Raw genomic sequence first — 10214 nt, 5'->3', positions numbered from 1 at the left:
CTCCGCCTCCTTGCCCGGCCAGCGCGCTGGAGGGGCGGTGACTACCGACTGCTGCGGTGCTTTGGCTGCGCAGAGCTTCTCAGCCTGAGATGCACCGCCAGCCTGCTCCACTCAGGGCGACGTTCCAGGCCCAGTAGGAGATGAAGAGGGACTCCAGCTGGAGATGATCGACCCCCCTCCGGGATTACACACATCCCTCGATCTTGTGCGCTGATGCCCGTTCCATTCCTGACTGCCTCCCTCTCAGCCTCTGGGTCGCCCCTGCCCGGGGCCTGCCACTCCCAATAACCACTACTGGCCCACGCTCCCCTGTACCCCCAGCCCTCTGCCAGCCACCTGGGTCCCTGGCTCTAGGGATCAGGAGAGGACAGTCAAGGAGGACACCCCAGGTGTCATCAGCTCAGAACCATCCAGCAAATGGTCCCCTGTGGAGCCAAACCAGGCAAACCTCACCCTGGGAAACCTCAGGACCCACCAGAGCCAGCTCTCCTATCTCCCGCAGGTCTCCACTTTAATCTGGGGGCTCAGCAGTAAGGAATCTTCCAGCAATGCAGGAGACCCCGGTTCAATCCCTGGGTCTGGAAGATCCCCTGGAAAAGGGAAAGAATACTGAAAGAATACTTCAGTATTCTTGCCTGGAGAATCCCATGGACAGAGGGCCCTGGGGGGCTACCGTCCATGGGGTTGCAAAGAGTCGGACACGACTGAGACTAACACTGTCAGGCCGGCCTGTTTGCAACACAGCACACCTGTAGGCACAGCTGTAACTTGCCTGTGTCAGGTGTGAGTCATTCCCTCTGAGTTCCCTCTGCAAGGTGTCCCCTCACTTCCCCTCCCACCTGCCTATGCCCGCCCTGGACCAGCCTGCCTCTAGCGCAGCTACCTGCCCATCCCGGCCTCCCACAGCTCTGGGTGTGTGTTAGCCGCTCTCACACTAACAAATCCCAGTCTTCCCCATCTTTGCCTGATGCATCTGTCCTGCCTCCCAACTAGGCTGGAAGCCCCTGAGGGAGCTGGAAGCTGTGGGTAGGACAGGTGCTGCCTGGGGCGGGGCTCACCCGCAGACCTAACCGCAAATGCCAGATCTGCTCTACCTAGCTCTGTGACCTCGAGCAAGTTCCTCGGCCCCTCCCAGCCTCAGTTTCCTCTGCATCAGCTGGGATGGTACACAGACTACCCTCCTGTTGTACACACTCCCCTCCTCATAAAGTTGCCCGTTCCTTGGAGGGCTGGGTGGATTTTGTTTGCCTTGTTGCTCCATTCCTGGGTCTAGCACCGTGCCTGGCCCCCTCAGCAGCTGCTCCAAGAAATTTTATAAAAGGGATATTATTTGAATGATCTTATGGATTAATTTCCCTCTCCTTCCCACCCACTCCCATCCTGCCAGTTTGTAACAGGGACTTGGTTTTGTACATCTTTTGGCTCAGATTTTGCCTTGGATAGACTCTAGAGAGATCTGCAGGTTCATCAGCAGGATTTCTGCTCTGTGATTTACAATCATGAAACTCACAACAAAGAGAAAGTCAGCCGACCCTGGGGCACGTCCCTATGGAACAGAAGGTGGACTGTTCTGCCCTTAGCCACTCTGGTCCTCTGGGCAAGTCACTCACCTCACTGGGATAAGCACCCTAGTGACTTAAGGTCCTTCCTGGCTCTGACCCTCCCCCCAGCCAGGTCACCCCTCCTGCCTTGTGCCAAGTCAAGGCAGAGAAAGAATCATGTACAGGCAGGGCGTAGGGTTAATTTGCTGCAGAGGCTCCAGGGCCCCACCAAGGAGAGGGTGTGGATTTGGTATCTGCCTTAAGGAAAGGAAGTCTCGGCCCTGAGATCTTTTTCTTTCTGAGGGCATCAGGCAACTCAAAGGAGATGGGATGGGTGATCAAGAACAGGCTAACAGGTTCATGGAGAAGGGTCACTTCCACGGCATGGGCTGGGTCTGCCACCCTATCAGCAGACCATGGCGAGGACTGGGGTGGACGGAGGACTGAAAGCATGTCTCATTCTTCAGGCTGCTGTTTAACCAACACTGGAGCCCAGGCCACACCCAGGCTCAAGGAACCTGCCAGGGACTGGCCACAGCCCCATCATTCACAGACCTCTCCCACCTGTCTTGACAGAATTAGGAACCATCACCTCTTCCCACCCACCTTGGGTGGGGGTGCCCTAAGTGACAGGCCCAGATGACATGATTGCCAGGAAGAATGTGAGAGAGGCCCAGCCCAGGCCCGCCTCAGGGACCTCATGCATGACCTTCCTTCTCCAGGGCCTCTGGACAAGAACTGCCCGGGCATTTGGTAGGCTGTACAGAGAGGCAGCAACAATCATCAGACCTGACTTCAGCATTTTAATATGATGTGACCCAGACAACTTAATTTCTCTGCCTCAGTCTCTCCTGCTGTAAAACAGACCTATAACTTGCCAGTTGGGATGCTTACATCAAACATGTAGGTAGCACCTTACACTTGGCTCATCTCTCAGCAGTGGCCAAGGAATGGAGCTTTCCTTCCTAATGAGAGCAGCCAGGCCCAGACTGTGCCCCCTCAGGCACCGCCAGGCCCCAGGACTTTGTCCTCGGGCCAGAAGATTGGCCTTGGCTAGCTGTGCTCCACCACTCCCAGCTTCCTGCCATCGATTGCTCAAAAACCCAAGCCCAAAAAAGAAAGTAAACAAACACACGAGAGCCCAGAGAAAGAAAACATGAGGAGCAGAGCAAACAGAAATGTCTAGTTCAGCAACCCCATGGCAGCTCCAGGATCAAACTGCTGCAAATGAGGCCACCTTCCGCTCCCATCTCTGGTTTCTCCCCACAATCAGGTATTGCCCTGCTCCCTGTGATGTTAGTTCTCTCAGCACAGCTTGCCAGATCCTCCAGGCTGCCCAATCCTTCCTGAGACCTGAGATCTTTAGAGATAATGATGGTGCTTTTCCAGCCTTCCCTTTCACACACACACACACACACACACACACACACACACACACACACACACACTCACTCATTCACATCCCACTTGATTCCCAGATCAGCCTACGGCAGAAAGAATTCCCATAATCCTAAGAGGGAGGAGCCCTCACCATAACCCAAAGAAAAAGGACAGGAAGGCAAGGTCCCTGGTACCCAGATTTATTTTACATTCTCTGCTTCCAGGGGGGACTTGAGGGCTGCTGGGCTGGCAGGAGGACAGCACATACCCGTTTCCCTGGAATACATCTGGGACAGGCCAGTCCTTGGAAGCCCCGCTCTTCCTGGGCACCAAGGCAGCCGGAATGATGAGCACGGCCCAGGCACAGGGTTTGGCAGCCTTTGGGAAGAGGGAGCCTTCAGGCAAGACCTCTTGCCAGGCAGCAAATACTAAGGAAGAGTCGTGTCCATCCCCCACCACACTCCCAGGCCCAGCTGGAGGCAGGGAGGCAGAGAGGATGGCAAGCAAGCTGCAGTGACAAGGGAGAAAGCCCTCCAGGCACAGGCGGCCTTTGGTCTCTATTAGGTTAGGAAGCTGGTTCTTGTTAGAGGAACCCCATGGGGGTAAAGCTGGGAGCCGGTCCCTGTTAAAAGGAAACGCCATAGTGGGGTGGGGGACTCAGGGGTCTGGTCTCAATAAGGCCTGAAACAGTCTCCACTTCAAAGCAGACCTCTATATTTGGGGAGTGGGGAAGGGGAGGAAATAAAAGGGCTGTTAGAGGAATGCTTGTGAGTCGTGGGTGGGAATCAGTCCAGGGGGCTTCAAGGGAGGTTCTGTAGGAAAGACTGCTGGGCTTGTCTGCAGATGCCAGCAGCTCAGGTCCTGGGGGAGGGGTATGTGTAGGGGGGGTCCTCTCTCCCTCCCATAAGTGCTCTGTTCCCCACCCCATCCTGGGTGGGCTCTGAGTTGCCACGGAGACCACTCACACCGGGGCTACATAATTTCCAGGGAATGTCCCAAATTTCTGGGTCCTCCTGGAGACACCTGAAAGAGGAAAGACAGAAAGAACATTCCCCACTTTTAAAAACAGGAATGGGGTGAGCTAGTGGTGGTGGTGGGGAAGTGAGAGCCCTGCCCTCTGCTGGCAGTACCCAGAACTGCAGGTGGAATCCAGGTCCCAGGGAAGGAGGAGTCTACTTTTCCTCACTCTTGGCCCCTAGAAGCAGAAGCCTCCAAGATGGGCCCAGCCACGCATCATGATGTTGATAATGATGGGCGAATCTGAGCACTCAACCAACTGTGCATAACTTTGCACACAGCCCTGAATAACCCCTCAGGAAAGCAAGGAAGCAGGAGAATGAATCACAGAACTTAAGTAGGGAGGAATCTCACTGGTCTAGTATGACACCCTAATTTTAGAGATGGGGCAGGTAAGGTATATGACAAGGCCATGTCAATTCCCCCAAAGCATTCAGCTGCTCAGAGGTAGAAGCGGGACCAAAATCCAGGCTTCTGTCTACTACAACCCCCCAAAATTTGTGTCCTGGGGTAGAGGAAGAGAAATGCTAGGAGCTACAGGAAAATAAAATTAAATTAAAGTTCTGACCGTCCCTTCCCCTCAGGCAGCCACCCACTTCTGTGAGCAGCTGAGGGCCCTCTTGCCCCTAGGCCTTACTGATACTCTTCCCCTCCCTAGAGGGCCTCCCTTCTCCTCTCTGCCTCCCCAAATCCTTCCACTGCCTCCCTCAGTTCCTCCAGGAAGCCTTCCCTGATCTGCACTGTCCAAAATGATACTCACATGTGGCTGATGAGCACTTGAAATGTGCCAGTGTAACTGAGAAGACAACTGTTCTCAACCTTCCCTCTAAAAAAGCCCTTGGGGCTTATTCCACAAAAGTGGTACTTTTTCCTCTTATCTTTAATAGGAGTTGTAAAAAAAGAAAAAAATGCAGAAGTGTACAGACTAAAATTAGAATGTGTCCCCAAGACTTCATTTAGGTGAACTTGATCAGGTGGTGCTAATAGTAAAGAACCCGACTGCCAATGTAGGAGACGTAAGAGATGAGGGTTCAATCCTTGGGTCGGGAAGACCCCCTGGAGGAGGGCATGACAACAAACTCCAGTATTCTTGCCTGGAGAATCCCATGGAGAGAGGACCCTGGTGGGTATAGTCCATAAGGTTGCAAAGAGTTGGACACAGCTGAGCGACTTTGCACTCACGCACAAAGTGCTGCCATTTTGCCATATATGTACAGCATGGTGGGCTACAAAGCCTTTGTCACAAACCTATAGTACCTATTTCAGCTGCCCCCAGTCCAGTGGTTAAGACTCCGTGCTTCCAATGCAGAGGATGCATGTTCTATTCCTGGTCAGGGAACTAAGATACCACAAGCCGTGTGGTGTAGCCAAAAAATTGACAACTGGGCTTCCCTGCTGGCTCAGATGGTGAAGAATCTGCCTGCAATGCAGGAGACCCAGGTTTGATCCCTGGGTTGGGAAGATCCCCTGGAGGAGGGAATGGTTACCCACTCTAGCATTCTTACCTGGGAAATCCCATGGACAGAGGAACCTGGCAAGCTACAGTCCATGGGGTTGCAAAGAGTCGGACACAACTGAGCAACTAACACCTTAGACCTAAATTACTCCTTCCATGAATTTGGTTTCCTTGGGGGAGGGGGATGGATTTTATGATGAATAAGAAATACTAATTTTTTAAAGTAAATTGACTTTGAAGATACAAAAAGTTAACTGCATGGAATAAAACTTGTAAATGAAAAAAAAAGAATGTGCCCTCAAGCCCACCCATCCAAGGAAAGGACTGCTAACAAGCTCTGTGTGTGTGTGTGTGTTTGGGGTGTGTGTGGTGTGTGTGTGTGTGTGTGTGTTAAGTCCCTTCAGTTGTGTCTGACTCTTTGCGACCCTATGGACTATAGCCCGCCAGGTTCTTCTGTCCATGGGATTCTCCAGGCATAAATACCAGAGCGAGTTGCCAAGCCCTCCTCCAGGGGATCTTCCCAACCCAGGGATCAAACCCGCATCTCTTACATCTACATTGGCAGGCGCATTCTTTACCACTAGCACCACCTGGGAAGCCCCATTTTAATAAGCTGGTGCTTCATAGTTACTGGTGTGTCAGAATGGTGGTCAGCACTGAGGTGCTGGATTCAGATGAGAGAGGAAGGCTGTCACTCCTGTGGCCACTCCTCCCAAGGTACCCCCGCAACCCTTCAGGCCCTGGAGCCTGTTGAGCTAGAGCTTCCGGATGCTCACTGCTCTCTAGGGATGACCCCATCCCCTGAAGCTGCAGCCTGGACCTGACCCGCTCACTCTGGGAAAAAAGCATGCTGAGTGGTCACCGTGAACCAGGCCAAGGCCAACCTGAGACTTCCTGCTTTAGTCCTTGCCTGAGCTGCCCTTGAGTCAGCCTTGAGGGCTCAGATCTTTTTCCTCTCTCTTCTCTTGGGGGTGAGAGAGCTAGCTTCTAGCTCTGGGTGGTGGGGGTGGGGACACACAGGTGTGAGACTTGGTCCTCTCCACCAAGGGCTCAGCGTCTCAGGAGACAAGTCCCCCCACAACCCTCCCACCCAAGGACTGCTCCCCAGACACAGGTGTATGATGGAAGGAACAGAGGCCTGGGGGTCAGGAATCCCTGAGTCCCACTGGCTTCAACAATGACCCTGAGCAAGTCTGGTTTCCTCCCAGGCCTCACCCTTCTTCAGGGAATGAGAACAACAGAGTGCTGGCTTTGGGAAAGCAGCCAGTGCTGGGCTGGAAGGGTGGGAGGTGGTCAGCCCATGAATCTTTGCTGAACCAGTCCTGGCAGGCAGGAGCAGCCACTCAAATCCCCACAGGATCCTGAGATAACCTTTCTGGCCTCTCCCCCAGGCCCTCCCCCCAGGACTCTGAGATACCCTTTCTGGCCTGTCCCCCAGCTCAGTCCCCTAGAACTCTGAGATGCACCTGTCCCCAGCCTGCCCGCCAGGCCCACCTACCCACAAACCAGCCGTCGTCACACTGCTGCATAACGTCCACACGGTCCCCCTCCCGCAGTTCCAGCTCATCCTCATTCTGGGGCCTGTACTGGTACATCGCCCGGTACCTACAGGAAACATTGCCATAGCAACCACCAGGACCCTAACCCCTCCCCAGACCAGGCCTGGCTAGTCCCGAACCAAGGTGGACACATTCTTGGAATTTCCCAGGTCCCTCCATGCTCCCATTAGTCTCTGGCCCAGCTCTGGGCATGGCGATTCTTTCCAGCTTCAGTGCCTCCATCCGAGGCCTGCTCCTTGCTCTCCAAACCCTAATCACCCACACTCCACCTCCCCTGAGCTCTCAATGCCTTCAAATCTGTGTTCCACTTTGCGCACACACCCACACTGACCTCAGCCCTGGAAACCCAGTGAGAGATGGAGGGGAGAGGTGCCCAGTGTGGGAGGCTTGCTCTCAGGCCCAGAGCTGGGAGGGACAGGTCAGGAACACTGCAGGCAAGTGTCCTCCCACTCCCGCACCCCCTGCCCCGCACACACCCCACTAAAATCACCCGTAAGCACTATAAGGACAAGCACTCCTTAGGAGAAATTTCCCAACTCCATCCTGGGTAGGGAGGAGTAAATTAGTATGTGCTCAACACTGCCTGTGGAGTAGCCCCCAACCCCGACCAAGCGTCCCAGATGGTACTCACGGGGTCCAGTGTATCTCGCTGGTGGTAGAGGATGAGGTCCCCAGGTCCGGGGGATGGCTGGAGCCTCCAGGATGGGACAGAGCTGACCTGGGGGTGCTGAGACTCTGGGTCCATAGGAGGGCAGGTGGGCACATGCAAACATGAGGAAGGAGGCATGAACCGGCCTGCCCCTTTCCCCAGGAACAGCATCCCACGCTGCCTCATCTCATCTTGCAGTCCCCATAGTACAGGGAGACCTGTCTGACTGTAACCTCACAGGTACTGGGAAGTTGGGCCCAGGTAGGGGAGGTGGCTGATCTGTACGTGTGCACAGAGCTGGGAGCAGGAGGAGTCCTGTGCATGGGCTCTATCTGCCCATAACAGTTTGCTGAGTGAGGGATGAACATAGGAGCACATGCCCTTGTCTGTGGTCAATGTCAGCATGACGACCAATGGCCATCATTGCCCATCAGCTACTTCCTACTAACCACCCTCTGCAGTGGGACTCGCTGTCCCCATTCTACAAGTGAGGAAACCCAAACCCAGAGAAGGTAAGTCATCTGCCCAAGGTCACACAGCAGGTGAATGGCAGACACCCCGGCTCCCAGCACACCCTGTCCCAAGACGCTGATACAGGTAAATCCCAAGAGTGGACTCTGGAAGGTCAGGAGGCCTGTGCTGGTTTGGGGGTCCCATCTAGAGACCCCTGCCTCCCTGGGCTGCAGCTCCAGGGTCTGGGGTCCTCAAGGACTGCAACACAAGGTTCTCTTCAGTCACCCCACTAGACTATCCTGAGCAGTTGGGGGAATTCCACAACACAGAGCCTCCCAGGAACGGGGAATACAGCACAGGGAGCAGGGCTCACTCTCGGGTCTGAGGCAGGTCACCTTACCTGGGTCTGGGGTCTGGACTCCTGGGGAGGGAGGGAGAAGCCGGTGCGGCGGGGGGAGGTCTGGACCCCCCAGTCAGTGGGGTCAGCTGGGCTGCGTGGCGTTAAAGGAGAGCTGGGGCGACAGACCAGGCGGGCGGTGGGCAGGCGGGGAGATGCAGGGAGCTGGGGGCCGTCATCACAGAGCCGGACCCGGGGCTCCCGGGTCACCTGCACGTAGCTGGCGGGGAAGATGCCCTGGCGCCCGGTGCCCGAGATGCGGCCCTCGTACCAGTGCTCATTCACCTTGCGGATCAGGCAGATGCGCTCCCCCTGGTCACAGAGAGGGAGGGAGGTAGTATCTGCAGGCCCTTGGCTGCCAGGCACAGGAGGGTGCAGAGTCATTGTAACCTAACACCTTGCATGGAGGGATCAGGCTTGGAGGGCACCAGCTGGTTATATACAGGTCACACAGCTCCATGGCAGGTTGGTAAGGAGTACCGCGCAGGTGTTAGCACCACTGCCATGACTGGGTCCTTTCCTGCCTCCACCTTGGAGGTCATCACCGCATCCAAAAACAAACTCCCTGAGGACAGCTGGTGTGTCCCCAAGCCCACATACTGACTACTGTTAGTGGGGCTGTCCTAGGAAGGACGGTCTCCAGCCCCCCTCCTGCTCCCACCTCTCTCCATCCAGCCATCCCCTTCCTCCTCTCTCGCTAGGCCAGCTCTTCCAGGGCAACATTCACTAGGTGCATTCACGCCCTTTGCCCTCAAAATAAACCAAGAGGGACCAGTTCCCTTGCTTTCTGGGGCATTACTCCATTTTCTTTTTTTTCTTTGTTTTTGAATTTTTTGGCTGCACTGCATTGCACGTGGGAACTTAATTCCCTGACCAGGGATAGAACCTGTGTCGCCTGCATTAGAAGTGCAGAGCCTTAACCACTGGACTGTCAGGGAAGTCTCAACATTTTTCAAGCTTTCTGAACCATTATCTATAGTAAAAAGAATATGTTGTAATATCAATCCAGTACACCCACCCACCCACCCACACACACACCTGTCTAAGAGTTGGATGAAATACCCTTTCTACATGCAAGGTATTCTAAGACTTCCATTCTATTATTTTTAAAATGCTGATGTGATCCTCACAGCCTACCAACCTGCAACTTGAGAAAAAGCACAACTACTCTAGAAGTTTTGAACATTTTAAAAATGGGCAAGGGACTTCCCTGGTGTTTCAGTGGCTAAGACTCTGCACTCCCAATGCAGGGGGCCCAGGTTCGGTCCCTGGTCAGGGAACTAGATCCCACATGCTGCAACTAAGACCCAGGACAACCAAATAAATTAAAATAAATAAACAAATAAAAATGGACAGGAGACTTCCCTGATGGTCCAATGGTTAAGAGTCCGCCTACCAATGCAGGGGACTCGGTTTAATCCCTGGTCAGGGAACTAAAATTGTACATGCTGTGGGGCAACCAAGCCCCCATGCCACAACTAGAGAGCCTGAGCACCACAACGACTGAGCCCACATGCTCTAGAACCCACGTGCTGTAACAGAAGCCTGCGTGCCACAACAAAGAGCCTATGCAGCAAAAAAAAATAATAAAAGTAAATAAATTAAAATGGGCACAATTAAGGGAAATATATCCAAAGAGATTGAGAATAAAAATCTGAAACACTAGTGAAAATAGGTATATCTGATTTTTTTTTTAAAGAATATTTTTACTGCACACATTTACCTATGTCTTCAGCTGCCCTTATCCTGCCCCACCCCCCTT

The 10214-nt window shown here is 53.9% G+C and overlaps 1 protein-coding gene across 10 annotated transcripts in view; it reads right to left on the bottom strand.

Annotated features, from left to right (window-relative positions):
- Positions 1-3105: 3105 nt before the first annotated feature.
- Positions 3106-10214, bottom strand: part of SORBS3 (sorbin and SH3 domain containing 3) — a 29072-nt gene continuing 21963 nt past the window's right edge. For all 10 annotated transcript variants that reach the window (XM_005210232.4, XM_005210237.2, XM_005210238.5 and 7 more), the window contains 4 exon segments: positions 8456-8764; positions 7585-7688; positions 6893-6999; positions 3106-3944 (listed from right to left, as the gene is read on the bottom strand). In XM_005210232.4, coding sequence (XP_005210289.1) covers positions 3883-3944; positions 6893-6999; positions 7585-7688; positions 8456-8764 — 582 coding nt within the window. In that variant the 3' untranslated portion in view covers positions 3106-3882.

The sequence above is a fragment of the Bos taurus genome, chromosome 8 (genome assembly GCF_002263795.3).
Source record: "Bos taurus isolate L1 Dominette 01449 registration number 42190680 breed Hereford chromosome 8, ARS-UCD2.0, whole genome shotgun sequence".
NCBI classification, from domain to species: domain Eukaryota; kingdom Metazoa; phylum Chordata; class Mammalia; order Artiodactyla; family Bovidae; genus Bos; species Bos taurus.
The sequence above is the reverse complement of the archived record's forward strand: the minus strand, read 5'-3'. Positions and strand labels throughout refer to the sequence as shown.